Source organism: Thunnus maccoyii, chromosome 22, assembly GCF_910596095.1.
Source record: "Thunnus maccoyii chromosome 22, fThuMac1.1, whole genome shotgun sequence".
NCBI classification, from domain to species: domain Eukaryota; kingdom Metazoa; phylum Chordata; class Actinopteri; order Scombriformes; family Scombridae; genus Thunnus; species Thunnus maccoyii.
Window position 1 is genome coordinate 12,692,126 of NC_056554.1, and position 15,597 is coordinate 12,707,722.

Consider the following 15,597-nt stretch of genomic DNA (forward strand, 5'->3'; position numbering starts at 1 on the left):
CCAAAAGAAAAAGTCCAAAAACTGAAAACAGATTTGTGTATCATAACTTTGTTTTTTCTTCTTTCCTCTCCCATGAATCATCTCAGGACTCCTCAGATTTATCTGCTGACCCTTTGGAGGGGCCCGACCCCTAGGTTGGGAACCACTGGACTAAACTAACTAACTGTATATAAAATAGTTCAACAGTTAAATGCTGCTTACACACTGATGCATCAGTATTAATAATCTAATGATGTCATATAATATATAATAATATATCAGTCAGAGGGATGAAACATGTATTTTTACTTTAATACTTTAACTACATTTTGCTGATAATACTTATGTACTTTTTAGGATTTTCCATGCAGGACTTTTACTTGTAATGGAGTATTTTTACATCGCTGTATTGGTACTTTTACTGCAGTAAAGGATCTGAATACTTCTTCCACCACTGAGCTTCCCACACTGTAAGCCGAAACTCAGAAACTTCAGCCTCAGAATGACGAGGTGAAGCTGAGATGAGATTTAAGACAGCAGAACGAGTGTAAACATCCTCATCAGCCCTGGAGACTCAACTGCTCGTCAAACCCGGGAAATGACAGGTTGTTGTCTTAATACCTGTCCATTGGGCGTAGGATGATTTACGAAACTTGCGAATAAGTCAGTTATTCTGGGGCTTTAATGTAGTCATCGCTTGTGTTTGTCATTACTGTTTTGCTCTTGGGTGGAGCAAAAAGAGGACAAAAATAGCCTTATGCCTCATTAGGAGCTGAAAACTTGTTCCTGTTAATCTCTTATAACTTTGTTAGAGGTGTTTGAAAGAATTAAAAACAAATCTCCATGGCTGCTCCTGTTTGCGGGGTCCTTTGATTCCACTGAAATCTATTGTGTGTGTTGAGTAATCCAGGCAAGCAGGGAGGGAGGAGCGACTGGGAGAGATACTGTACCAGGAAGTGCAAAGTGCAGCCTCCACTATGCTGCTGGGTTTGCATTCAAATAAGCAGCCACATGGAGACAAAAATCCTGTTAAACCTGCTCCGCAACAGCAGGTATGGAGGGCAGAGAGAAAACCATTGGAGTTTCTTTATTTGACTCATAGCTTGGGGAAAGTTTCGTCTGAGTCCAAACATAAAACAGAAATAATGTAGACTTTTGTTCAGTTATGACTAATAATTGTACTAAATAACATGATTCATGGTATAACAGGGAATGGTCTTACTTCAGGTAAACAACATAACACAAGATAATAAATTACCACATTACTGGGCACACCCGGTTAATGCACTATAATACAATAACTGTTTCCTTCATGAACATAATAAACTGTGCTGATTCAAATTTATGGACTTTTACTGATTGTTTATTTAAGTGTCCGCACCTCTCTGGCACCCAGCTCATATGGGCGTACAAGACACTGAACATGGATATTACGGGGGCTGTAGTTGGTGCTTTTGGACTGTACTGCATTATTCTGAGATGTGATTCTAATATTTATCAAACCAAAATGAGGTGGACAAAATATTAATTCAGAAACTTAAATTAAAGCTAAACACTTTAATTAGAATTACACATTTACACCATCCAGTTACATCACATTGCTATCTAATTATTGCTGATTCTAGTCCAACATTACTGTCTTGTGCCAGTCATTTATGGCAGTAGCCACCACCTGTACAGGTACACATATTAGCTAGAGCACGTGGTCTTCAAATTTTTTCATGTCAAGGAGCTCTAAACTGACACAAATTAGACCACGGACCCCCATCTGATAAGATTTTTGCCTTTAGATTTATTATTACAAGAAAACCCATGACTAAAATAGTCATATATTATGTCAATTATGTCATTGTGTTACTTATTAATGGAATTATAGTGAAAATAAATAAATCCCCTTTATGCTGGTGATCCCCTGGAACCCCCTCAAAGTCCCCTGAGGGTCCCCGGACCCCACTTTAAGAACCACTGCTCTAGAGGTTTTTGCTGCTGTGTGCACTCAGGTGAGAAAAGTCAGGAAGAGGTGTGGTTAATCGAGGAACTGTAAGTGGGCGGAGAAACGAGCCGAAAACACACAGGTAGGCAAGAAAATGCGCTTGCTGCGGACTCACAAAGACATGAAACTAATAAATTAACTATAAACCGAGAAATAACCTGCGTCTATCATATCTAAAGGAAGTTTAGGACTCAGAGCAGAGTTGTGATTTGTGGGGAAGCCGTCCGTCGACGTTGCTGGAGGTTTTAGTGCCAACATGGATCATTTGTCTCGGGGTGTGTGTGGTTAAGAAAGAGCTGTCAGACACCGGAGCCTCATTCTGATTAACGGTAGGTGTGACAGGACTTATTGAGTCACTGTTTTATGATACTTGAAAATCTAATGAGAAGTTTATAAGATCTCAGAAAGTTCTTACCAGGAAATTGCATGTATTTATATGTAAGTAGTATGTTAAACTTTACCAAAACGCTCCTGAAATTGTGTTTTTTGACGCTACTAACATATAATGTAACATCTAACAATTTAGTGGTAAACATCCATGGTTTCCATAGTTACCAGATTATATCTCTACTGATTTCTGTCGTGTCTACACTCGGGAAAAAATGCACAGGATCTTGGACACGTAAGGTTCTTCAAAGACGCACCCTTCAACTATTTAATACAGTGGTTTCCAACCTGGGGGTCGGGACCCCACCAAGGGTCGCAAGATCAACCAGAGGGGTCATTAGACCATTATCAAGAGAGGAAGCCAACACGACTAGAGCTGCAATGATTAGCAATGACAACAGAGAATTAATCCCTAAATAATTTGATAATTGCTTAATATGATTCCAGCTTCTCAAATGTGTTTCTGGTTTATTTTAGAGCCCAACCGATATATCAGTCAGCCGATATTATCAGCTGATATTGGTTTATCAGAGATATATCAGCATCGGCATATATGTCATCGGATATGCGCCGATAGTTATGTAGGCAGCATTTTATGTATATTTAATCCTTTTTCTTAATTAAAGGTTAATGTATACATATGTTTTTTTGGTTCTGTTTTTTATTTATAGTTATTTATAATTATAATATTCCCAGTGAATTGCTTAATATGATTCCAGCTTCTCAAATGTGAATATTTTCTGGTTTATTTAGTCTTCTGTTATAGTAAACTAAATATCTTTGAGTTGTGGATTGTTGGTTAGGATAAAAGAAGACATTATGGGCTTTGACATGATGGGCTTCGGCATTTTATCGTAATTTTTGGACATTTTACAAATCCAACGATTTATTGATTCAGGAAAAAAAATCGTCACATTAATCAATAATGAAAAAAAATAAGCTAGTTGCAGCCATAGAAATGACATTTACATTTTTTTCAATCATTCCTCTAATCTTTGCAGTTTCTTTTTACAGAACTGGTGGATCGTTTTACCTTAAAACCTCTGCAAATGATTAAAATAGACTAGACATAAGCATACTAATATTAACAGACATTAAAGGACATTGCTACTGTCATTAGCCAAACAGGATTAGAAGATTGGTGTGATCGTATCCTAAATAACACGTGATGAGAACTGTTCTGTCAGTGATGAATGACCCATGGTTGAGTTGATCTTGATTTGTTCTTGGTCTTAGTCAGAGGAAACAGGGATCACGAGTGTAAACAAAAGCTCTCAAACAGAAGTGCTGCTGTGCTGGGTAAACAGTGCTGTTGGTCATTTGAAGATTGCAGATAATGGCTTGTATGATTAAAGTCAGGCTAGGTCAGTCACATTACTATATACTAAGTGAATAGTTGCACACTTGGATCACACATGCCATCAGACTGAGAGGATTTTTCAGTAGCTTGGCAGGTTAACGATTCATCACTCTGTACATAAAGGGAACGATCACAGAACTTGTGTTTACTACCCTTGAATTTGCAGAGAATACATGCCCACTCTATTCTCACTCAAGTAAGGTGCAAATTAATTGGGAGTTGTCCCTGGAAATGAACACAAGCCCAGGCTAGTACCCTCTTGCACTCGCATGATTTTGAAAGTTGTAAGAATAAGCAAAGCTGATTGCTGAAGACAATGTAGCTGTGCTGCTTGTTTAGCGTGGATGTTAATTTTTCCCAGGGTAGCTGACACGGGAATGTCGAAGGCCTTCCCTGAGAGCTGCTGGGCTCAGTTTGCTGATAAGCACATGATTTATGGCTGCACAAAGCTTGAAGCCTGAATTATATCCAGCAAAAGAAGGAATTTGATGTATTTTAATATTTTATTTAAAGGAAACTACATTAACCTCATCACATTTGTTGTTACACTTATGGGTCTGGGCGTTGTAATTGAGAGTCAACAATAAACTTATTACAGGAAATGTAGATTCAATTAAAAGGGAAAATGCTAGCCGTATCAGGTTATGCAAAGTCATTCTGCTGTTTGACAGTAATTTCGACACGCAGTATGACTTCAGTAGTTACATATTGTGTGAACAGGATCCGGTCGAACTGGTGCCCCGACAGCCACAGACACGCTAATGTTTCTTAGTTTTTCACATTGCTCCAGGACTCCCCTGCAGGGTTGTCGCCTTTAAGGTTCAAATTGAGTCACAGCTCCTTCTGCAGCACTGATACTGGAGCTTTTATGTCTGGTTTTGTTTCCTGTCCCCCTCATCCACCTGTTCCTCTCTCTGTGATCAGCCTCTTCTGTCATCTTTCTCCACTCTCCTAGTCTGATTTTAATCTCTTTGAAGTAGCTCGTTGCCAGTTTAGAGGTATGAGTGTATGCAGAAAAGTTTAAAGATGTACCAATCTGTCATTGTTGATACTTGGATACAATAAATCAGTAGACGGTAAATGAGTTGCCAGTTTGAGTTACTGGATACTGACAAATAACTTGTGAAAAGTTGGCACAAGGCTAAAAGCTCAACAATCCCCCTCTGGCATCACACACCAAGGGCTCTTTGTTAGGTCTCCATGGTAACCTAACAAGGCCCAAGTGGGAGCAAAGTAACCGTTACACAGGGTCTTTAATTAGAGTCAGATAGAGACTATTTAGTAATTGTGTCTTTGGGTTTTCATTTTGCTTCCCCAGACTGGAAAACATGGTTGAGAGCTCAATTTCTTCTTTTGTCAGGAAGGTGTAAAGCCAAACAAAAAGATTTGAAGAGATTTCATTCACAGATTTTTGCATTTTCAGAGAAAACGACACAAACAAAAAGTTCCTTCGCTATTTTATAACCTTTGACCTTTTCTCTCAAAGGCAGGTCCATCACTGGGTCATGGTGATGGACCAGGACACTCAGTGGCTGTACCAACTCCTGGCCGAGGTCCAGTTGGAGAAGTTCTACCTGCGTGTCAGAGATGGCCTCAACATCACCCGCATCGAGCACTTCGCCTACGTCAAGGAGGCCGACCTGGAGCAGATAGGCATCAGCAAACCCGGTGAGCCAGATCATCTCCTTTTTATCCACACTGATTACAAATCAAAACGTATCATTCACCTGCAGATAGAAAGAATCTCCCACGTGGCTCAATAATAGATGTTTGGTTTAAATGACTTCTGGTAGAATAGAATGGTTTTCTGTTTACTCTCAGTGGTGTTTTTGTCTTTGATTTGTCCCTGATTAACCTACATAAACCATACACATATGCCAAAATTAGATCAATTCATTTTGTTTGTTGTTGAAGTCATTCAGGCGATGCTATCATGAGGAAATACAGCGTCTATTTAAAGAAAATGAGAAGCTACTTTTCAATATCACTCCCTTGTTTCTCACTGTGTTGTTACTTTGTCTTTGTTTCAACCTAACAGAGAGTAAACATCACAGAGCAGGAAAAACTATACTATACTGAGACATAAACACACATAGAGAGATAATAGATTAAATTAGTTTAATTTATTGGGAGCTATTGGTGCAGTGTGTGGATCTTTTATCAGGTTTTTGCCTTGAGTTTGATTTTAATCCAACAACAGTAAATATTTTTTGGATGTCCACACCCTTTTCTTGTAAGGCATGAAAGTATTTTTCTTTGACACGCTAATTTTTTTTATTGATGAATCTTTTGATTATTTTACAGTGTTATCATTATTCATTTAGTCTGGAAAAAAGTGAAATATTACCATCACAATTTCCCAGAGCCCAAGGTGGAATCTGTTAAGTGCTTGATTTGTCGAACCAGCAATCGAAAATTGAGAAATATTTAATTTACAGTGCTATGAAATAGAAAAGGAGCCTCACATTTGAGAAGCTGGAACCAGAGAATATTTGTCATTTTTCACTGATCAATGACCAAATCAAATGACCAGTTACAAAAATATTGTTTTCAATTAATTTCTGGTGATTGACTAATCGGTTAATTGGCTCATCAATTCAGTGCTTTTATTAAGTTGCTTTTTCCTTGGACCTTTTTCACACAATTTAGAGAAATTCTGGCAGTAGTAATGTAGTACAGAAGGTTTATATATTTTTGAGTTAATGTTACTTCGCTTCTTACAATAAAAATGTTTATAAAAAATCATGTTTTTTGTAGATGTAAAGGCTTTATTAAAACAGGGATTTTAAAATCAGAAAGATGTCATGTTGAGTATACTTACATCCATTTTTTCTCCCAGCACAAAGAAGATTATGGGACGCTCTGAAACGCTACAAGACAACTTCACGACCACGCTCATGGATTCCCAAGGTCTGAAACATCTCGTTACATCAGCTTTGTTGTAGACTTCTTATCTTTTGTGTGTGAACCACATGTAATCAGACTTGTGCAGTAAGTTTTTGATTAATTTATTGATGCACACAGGTGTTAAGCGGACGAGGTCCAGATGGGGGCGAGCAGTGGAGCGGAGGCAATCCGGCTCAGAGCCAGGATGGCAGCAGCCGGGCTCTCCCTTGTCTGATCCAAGACAACGAGCTGGTTCTGGGAGAGAAACTTGGCTCTGGTTCCTTTGGGGTGGTGAGGAGGGGAGAGTGGCACACACCCACGGGGAGAGTGGTAAGAGTTTCAGTTTACAAGATCTGATTAGAAGCTACTCTCCTCTTAAGTTTTGTAAGTGTTAAAGTAATTTTGCTGAAATGATCGCAGCTTTTTATTTACCTCAACTTAACATTCTGTCATTTAAAATCCACCATGAACAAGTTGTGTTTAAAAAGTGAAGCTGTAGTTGTACGTGCAGGACCAATAATAGCAGCAAGATGGAACTTAAAGCTGCACTAATCAATATTTTTATATTAGCACTGAATCAGATGACTAGGTGTAATGTGAAAGGTGTTGCTCGTAGCGATTAACCCACAGAGAATTTTTACCCACCGCACAGTTCCTCTCAGCTTTATGGAGCATTTTAGTGTCTTTTAGCCCATTGTTTTGGTTTTATGGCTAAAACCTTTACTGGTCTGGTTCAGTCTTACTGCTCACCACTCAGTATCTTTTTCAGTTTTCAGCAAAAAAGCTCTGACAAATCCACTGTATACTACCTGCCCAACACCAAGCAGCAGACAGGCAAAGTTAGCAACTAGCTGGTGAAAACAGTGGAGCTAAAGAGCCAGATATTTCCCTCAGGAGTTGGTGAAGACAGAAGCAGAGCTAGAAACCACAGTAAATGTTTGACCTACATGATTTCAAATTAATGCTAATGTATCTCTGTTTCTGCTAAATGTGTAAATAGATAACTGTTTGCTATCATGTTATCCCCAAGTGGCCAACAAAACTGTTGCTGTTAACATTAAGGACCATTTAGCAGCTAAAAAGACTAATTAGCTTAAAAAGAGCTACAAGGAGAGGGAAGCACAGGTGTGGACTTGTTTCCAGAGGGTTTTGTTGTCTCTCCACACCACTTACACTCCACACTAACTGGTTTGAGATTGTCTTTAACATGGCAAACCCTACATGTGAACATGCAAATGGTAGATAGAGCTAGGTTGTAGGGGTCGAATTAGGATTGAAACTCTGTTTGCTTTACTCCTCTCAGCTGCCTGTAGCAGTCAAATCACTAAGGAGCAGCATGATTTTGATGGAGAAATCCTTATACTCTGTCCAATGTCACTTTTGATGAAGAATAAAGATGAAGAAACTCCACAGGCTCCAGTTGATGGTTCTTGAATACATGAAGTTCATTGAGAACAAATATCTGATATCAGAGAGGCCTTTGGCATAGTATATATATAGATAGAGTCACACCAAAAACTTTAAGGAGTAGCCTACAGTAAAACAATCACTTCTTGTAGAGCAGCACAGAACATGCAACCTGAGAGGAGGAAACGCTTGGGCACACAGGGTCAGAGTGAACTCTAATTGTAAATAATGAAGATAGTTAAGTTACCCATCATTTCTTCCGCAGGTTTATACAACTTAAAGTTATATAAACCTGCATTCACAGATTTTTAAAGTTTTTTTTTACATTAAGGAGCATTTAGCAGCTAAAAAGACTAGCTAGCTTAAAAAGAGCTACAAGGAGAGGGAAGCACAGGTGTAGACTTGTTTTGAGAGGGTTTTTATTGTCTCTCCACACCACTTACACTCCACACTAACTGGTTTGAGATGGCCTTTAACATGGCAAACCCTACATGTGAACATGCAAATGGTAGATAGAGCTAGGTTGTAGGGGTTGAACTGGGATTTAAGCTCTGTTTTGTTTACTCCTCTCAGCTGCCCGTAGCAGTCAAATCACTAAGGAGCAGCATGTCCAGGCAAACGGACACACTTACAGACTTTCTCCAAGAAGTGACTACCATGCAGTCTTTAGACCACCCAAACATCATACGACTATATGGTGTGGTGCTCACACAGCCCCTCAAGATGGTAAGATGTTTTGTTGTCTTTTGTTGTTTGAACATGGATTATATATTGATCTATTGACACTATTATCTGTTTAGTAGCCTGAATACACATATATGTCTTTTTCCTTCCTCTAGGTAACAGAGCTGGCCCCCATGGGCTCACTATATGACATCTTGCGCTCACGTCAGTATGAGTACCCTCTGGTGCGCCTCTGGCTCTTTGCTACTCAGATCATAGCAGGTATGGAGTACCTGGAGACCAGGCGATACATCCATAGGGACCTGGCTGCGAGAAATGTACTGCTGGCTTCCAGAGAGATGGTCAAGATTGGGGACTTTGGCCTGATGAGGGGACTGACCCAAGAGGCCGATCACTACGTCATGTCAGCACACAGAAGGATCCCGTTCGCATGGTGAGGCCAATGGAGAAAAGGAGGAAATCGAAGAGGTGTAGGAAGAAACCAAATAATCCTTTTAAATTCTCTTTTGCCCTCTGTTTCATCTACCAGGTGTGCTCCAGAGAGTCTGCGTGTCGGCTCCTTCTCCCATTCCTCAGATGTGTGGATGTTTGGTGTCACCTTGTGGGAGATGTTCACTTACTGCGAGGAGCCCTGGTTCGGCCTGTCAGGCAGACAGGTACACGCTTATCAGCTGCATCTGATCATTCACGCTATGTTGTCAGCGTTTTTATCCAAGCCAATCAGCATATTTGGTTTCATGTTTGGAATGTGCGTCCCCACCCTGTTGCAGTTTACTTTGGAGATATACTCCGTGACTCATCGCTTCAGTATCTCTGACACTTACTTTCTCCAATCCAGATTCTGTGGCGTGTTGAAAGGGAGGGCGAACGCTTAGAAAAGCCGCCAGATTGCCCTCAAGAGCTGTATGTTGTCATGAGGAAGTGCTGGGCCTGCAACCCCGTTGACAGACCCAGCTTTGCCCAGCTCACCACAATGGTGGCAGAGGTCTGCGACATACATAACATTTACCATTTAAAATGTGCAGAAATCCACAGAAATGCATGTTTTCTAAGTACATGTTTGTATCCTTTGTCCTCACTTCTCCATCTGCCTCCACAGGCTAAACCAATGGAGGTGCAAGCAACAAGAGACTTTGCTGAACCCAGAAAACTTGCACTTTTGGCCAACGACCTTGTGACCGTCATCGACCACGGGTGGGTGAGAGAAAGAAGGGTGCGACAAAAAGCATAAAGGAAAAACTTTGACCCACACAATAGGCCTTTGTTTAGATGAAATGGAGATTTAAGTCAGCCCCTTCTCAAAAGTGCATTCCAGCCGTGATCTCATGGAGTCCTTGATCCACATTTTCCTTTGTTTGTTTGAACAAGTGGAGCAGCTACAACACTGTCCTCTCGGTGCTTTTTACACCACCACATATGTGGTCAAAATTATGATTGTTGTGTCACTCATTTGCAGTTTTCTTATTGCCCATGATCTATTTGTAATCTAGTTATTGGAGTCCAAGATTTGCATCAAGCAACAGAAAACACGTGACCATGAAAATCCATAAAAACCAGCATAAAATACATATTTCCTGTGAATCATTTACATGCCATTAAAAAGGACTTAAGGTATACATCAGAACCCTTTACCCTAATTTAAAATCCATGAAATTAAAGACTTTGACAATGCATCATTTATTCAGACTCAAGTCTTTTGGCATGGGTTGTGGTATGGACTCATCCCTGGCTTGAAATTTCCATCTCACCTGTTTAGTTTTTGTTCTTTATTAATGAAGAAAACTGCAATATATTAAGTTTTTAAATATGATAGTTATTTCTTGACCTTTGGGAATCCTAACTCTAACAAAATGATCAAAGTTTAAAGGTCCACTTACTAGCTTTTTGGAGCTTCCAGCCTCGTCTCAGCAAATGCAGCTGGTTCACGTGTTTGACTTTTATTTGATGACTTGTACTTATTTACCTGTCTCTGCTCTTCACAAACGATAAAATAGTAAAAATTAGCAAAATAGATTGTGGTAATACTACTGAATACTCACCTGTAACTCATCAGTATCCAGACAGTTTCTGTAATTTAAAGCGAGACAGTAACTCAGTAACGGTAACTTTGAAAGAAAAAATCATTCTTCCTACCAAAGTTTAATTTATAAGCAAAAAAATGCTCCCTTATCCAATTCAACATACTCAGGTTTTGCGGCTACAGCTTTACTTGGTCTGGTATGACCAGTATCTTATGGCGACTAATGTTAGTTTACTTAAAAGGTGGTTATTACTGTGAAATAGACATTAGAGTCAATACACTGACTTTATGACTCACCTCTTCTTGTGTTATTGTTATGTTTTAACACAGTGGACCATGTTCAGCATAAGTTACATAGTTTTACTTTAAACTATGCATGGTCTTCAGTTTCTAACTGACTGAAGTGTTCTGCATCTCCATGTGCAGCCTGGAGCTGTGTGAGTGGAGGGGCCAGAACCAGCGGACTCTATCAGTCGGCTTGTTTCCTGCGAGCCTCACTGCACCGTCACTCCCCGCTGCTGCTGCCGTTGCCACGTCCAGCAACCCAGGGCCCAACCCCACTTCTAGCTCCACTCACATCTCAGCGCCCATGAAGGGCAGCCTGCAACACACCGGGCACGGAGACATCAACCCTGATCGCTGCTGGGGATCACCTGAGAACCTGGATGAGTCAGTGATACTTCTCATTCCTGTTTTGTTCAGTAGTTATCCATTATATAAGTGTATGTTAATGATAGACAATTGAGAGAGCAAAACAAGTACAGAGTGAAAAACAAGAATAGCTCTCCTTACTTCATGATTATATGAGGCTTTAGTTGATGCACAAATTTGTATATTTGCTTCTATATTTTGCAAAATGTTAAACCTGAAGAGAAGCTCTTGCTCTTTGCTTCTGAAGGATAACAAACCATCTCATTATTGTTATTAGCACTCAAAGTTGTCTACTGTCAGACTCTATTAGGATTGAAACTAACGTTTTCATCATTGATTAATCATTTGGCCTGTAAGATGTCAGATAATAATGAAAAATGCTCGTTATAATATCCCACAGTCCAAGGTGACGTCTTCAAAATGTCTTGTTTTATCTGACCAACGGCTCAAAAACAAAAGATTTTCAGTTTACAATTAGATAAAACAGAGAAAAAACTAAAAACTGTTATTTGAGAACCTGAAAACAGAGAATATTTGTCATGTTTGCTTAAAAAAAATGACTAAAACGATGAATTAATTATCAAAATACTGACTAATTTTCTGTAAATTGATGAATCAGCTAATCGTTAGGGCTCTAAACTCTGTTGAAGCTGAACCGAAAGTATCCTGACACAAAGTCATATACTGTATGTTTGTCTGGTTATGTAAAGAGATACAAATAAATATGCAATAAAACCTGCTTGTCAGTAAAATGATGCAGGAATTATAATTTACCATCTTAGATAAAATGACAGTTATACAGCAGTCAGGCTGTGTCTCACAACAGATTTTGTTCATTTGAACAGACAATAACTCGAATTACCTGCTGGCTGCAGCTAAAAATGTATAACAAATGTTGTTTCCTATATATCCTTGCAGCCTTTGTAGCTTCTCGTCTATTTGTTGTTCCTACAGAATACTTCAAAACAAAACAAAACAAAAAAAAAAAAAAAGAGGTTTTTACTCTGCGTATGTTATGTTGAAAACCATATAATCTTAGCTCAGGTCCCTGAGTCACTGAGTTTTATTGCACAAAGCTAATTGCAGTGCAACATTGAACTTTGATCCGCTGTCCGTCAATATAGCTTGTGAGTCATGGCTAATGTGTTTACTGTTTTGACCTGTACAGTGGCAGCTGGAGGGCGGGCTCCTCCAGGGAGAAGGAGGGCTCCAATCTGCAAAAAATGGCAGGTAGGAACGAAATATAATATAAAATCAGTTGTAGAACATAGTGAGAGCTGCAGGACACACTGTACAGTATAACCTATATATGTCAGTGTCTGCTGCAGCTTTAAAAGGTGATTTGTCCTTTTATGTTTTCATTTTTTCACTGATTCTGTTTTAAAATGTCTTAAAAGCTACTTGTTTGTTTCACTGTTTTTAAATGTGAGGCACCTTATCCATCCAACTCAACTCCTGTATTCATTCATTCACTCACTGAATCGATAATTTACTAAGTCTGCCCCCTAGTGATTTTATTAATCTATCTCAGCAGTGCCCACATAAACTCTTACATAAGATTATTCACTTGCCATCACCTGTGCAAGACGACTGAATTGTGCAGGCGAGTCTATAAACATGTGTTTTCTAGTGCAACTTCTGCGCTTTTTCCCTTTTGTTCTCATTCATGTCACTTGTTACGATGGGTAAATGTTTAATTGTACTTTTTGCGTCTCCCTGATTCTTCAGGTATGTCTCGGAGCCTGGAGTCGGTCTTGAGTGGACACCGGCCCCGGTCTCATACAGTCGGGGGGGGCAAAGTGGATCAGCAGGGCAGAGTCATGCCCCCAGGGATGGTAGCCCGCAGTGTGGTGATGCAGCAGGACCCGCGTCGCTTCAGCGAGGCCAGTATCGTCCCTCCTCCCCGACCGCCGCCCCCCAACCTGAAACACTTGAAAGCTCAGAGGAAGCCTACGATCTACCCGGTCCCAGGCACCTCCTGGCCTTCTCAGTTGGTCCTCTCCCCTCCGTCGCAACAACTTCAACCTCAACCCCAACAGCAGCCTCAACAGTGTGTCGGAGGCACCAACCTGGCTAAAATGGCCCACGTGGCGCGGTCGACCCCACAGTTGGACGAGCAACCAATCGTCAGAGGGAGGGAACGAATCAGAGATCGAGACCGAGAGAAGTCACCTCATGTGCCGAACACGAGAGAAAGTCTCATCTCGCAGGTATGACACAGATTCCTGACTGCTTTAGATACTTTTTTTCTGCACAAAACATTGTCCACTGGATTGAAATACAAGATTTGTTGCTCTGCTCAGGTAATGGAGGCGGTACATGGAGTGACTATCGAAGAGGTTCGTGCTGCGCTTCAACGTAATGACTGGAACCCACTGCGAGCCGAGCAACAGCTTAAGGTCAGACCATGATACGACGACACAAAGGGCAAAAAACACCATATTTACCTGTTTCTGCTGCTGCGTGTGGTCATTTTTGGTTTGAGCATCTGATGCAATAAAGCAAAGACATGAATATTTGGTTTTTATTTAGTAACTGTCAACAACAAGGCAAGCAAAGAGACTTACATAAAACAAGAGTAAGACAAGATATAAAATAAAAAGTTTCAAAAATCATCCCAAGGGCCCTAAAAATCCTTGATTCCTTGATTGATTGCAGGTTTGTTAGAATGTTTTCACCACATATACATTACATTATCATCTATGGTGGGTCCTGCGGTATTATTTGTTTATATTGTGCTCAAATAATGCAAAAAAAAAGTTGTGTCTAATGAAATTGCCACAAAATAAATTGAAATACTGAAAACCTGGGGCCAGTTAAAATGAATCTATTTTGCAGTTGTATGGGTGTAATAATAATTAGCCCCAGGGCCCCCGAACAGATAAACCTGGCCATTCTTTAAAAGCGTTTTTCTTGTGCGTGAAGTTTAAGCAGCACTAGGTGTTTTTTCACTCTATTATGAGCAAGTTTATAGTTTGAAGATACTAATTCAAACAGAAATCAAGTCAAATTTGAATTCGTAGTCATATGTACGATTGTTTAATACCAAAGAATACCAATCAAACTGAAAGTATTAGGCAAACAGAAGAAATGTACAATGTGTCAAGATACTTTTCATGTCATGTTTTGATGAGCCATCAATGAAACAGTTACCATAAAACGTTATAACTCTCCTTTAAAGGTAATTCAACTGTGAATTTAATTATTATTTAAAAAAACTGCAGTATATGATTCTGCAGTGAAGCATGTTGTATTACAGGGCGTACTCCAGTCTACTGTATGATGTCACAGCAAGTGTTTTGCATTTGAGTGCTGCAGGGAAACAACGTGCGTTGCTGTGTGGCATGTTGAGTTTTGTTTGTCTCCCCTTTTTGTTTAATTTTCCATAAATGCTTATATTTTTTTCCTGCTTCTGAGGCCTTTTCTTTTGTTGTGTCTTAGTTGGACCAGCTCTACTCGCTGAGCCTCTGCTCCAAAGAGGACTGCCTGAGGGTCCTGTCCAAGTACCAGTGGAACCTGCAGTCAGCCAGCCGTTACCTGATCCAATGGTCACTGGACGACAGACCAGGCCAAGGGAGGGATCGACCTCAGATTAGCGCAGAGAGACGAGTGTGAAAGGATTTCTTTTGGGGCTGATACTCTCTTTCCTAATATCTGGATGTTTGAGACTTGATTCACGCTGACACACTCTGACACTGGAAGCTGCCCACAACAACACGTGGGAGATAAAAAAAATAGGAAAATGAAGATAGAAGAATGTAAAAAGACACATATTTCGAAACGAAGGAATTAAGAAAAAGACGAAACTGTTTCTGAGTACTGTTTTTATATTTTTAATGATATTACTCTTCACATTATGTGTTTGTTTTGTGCAAATGTTTTTGTATCTTAATGATTTTGTACATATTAGTAATGATTGTTATGTTGAATAAATTGATGATCATACGTGATGATATGAGCAGCTTCCAGTTTTTATATTGCAAAACTGCACCGTGATTACTTTAATATTAAATAAAAAGGTTTTATTCCAGTGTACTAACAATCTATTTATTGTGAATTTAAAATATTAGATACTGCACTGGCATAAAGGGATTTTAAAGTAATACACAGTGTCATTGTGGTAGTTTTAATACTTTTATGTAGGAGATTAAAAACAACCTCATATTCGTGATGCACCAATCTGCTGCCACTGATACTGACCTTAATATTCTGATCAACCATGAGGTGACT

The 15,597-nt window shown here is 39.6% G+C and overlaps 1 protein-coding gene across 3 annotated transcripts; it reads left to right on the forward strand.

The window, feature by feature from the left end:
• Positions 1–1,961: 1,961 nt before the first annotated feature.
• On the forward strand, positions 1,962–15,317 carry tnk1 (tyrosine kinase, non-receptor, 1). 3 transcript variants are annotated; one of them, XM_042402133.1, is made up of 15 exons: positions 1,962–2,054; positions 2,152–2,301; positions 5,206–5,387; positions 6,559–6,629; positions 6,744–6,935; positions 8,586–8,738; positions 8,852–9,129; positions 9,226–9,352; positions 9,535–9,681; positions 9,796–9,890; positions 11,143–11,385; positions 12,536–12,597; positions 13,096–13,577; positions 13,671–13,766; positions 14,809–15,317. In XM_042402133.1, exons 3-15 carry the CDS (start codon positions 5,225–5,227, stop codon positions 14,980–14,982), a joined length of 2,283 nt encoding a protein of 760 aa, XP_042258067.1. In that variant the 5' UTR covers positions 1,962–2,054; positions 2,152–2,301; positions 5,206–5,224; the 3' UTR covers positions 14,983–15,317. The 3 variants fall into 3 exon arrangements, with proteins under 3 accessions (XP_042258067.1, XP_042258065.1, XP_042258066.1); XM_042402131.1 differs by having other exon boundaries at positions 2,019–2,301; XM_042402132.1 differs by having other exon boundaries at positions 2,019–2,301; positions 5,210–5,387.
• The last annotated feature ends 280 nt before the right edge of the window (positions 15,318–15,597 follow it).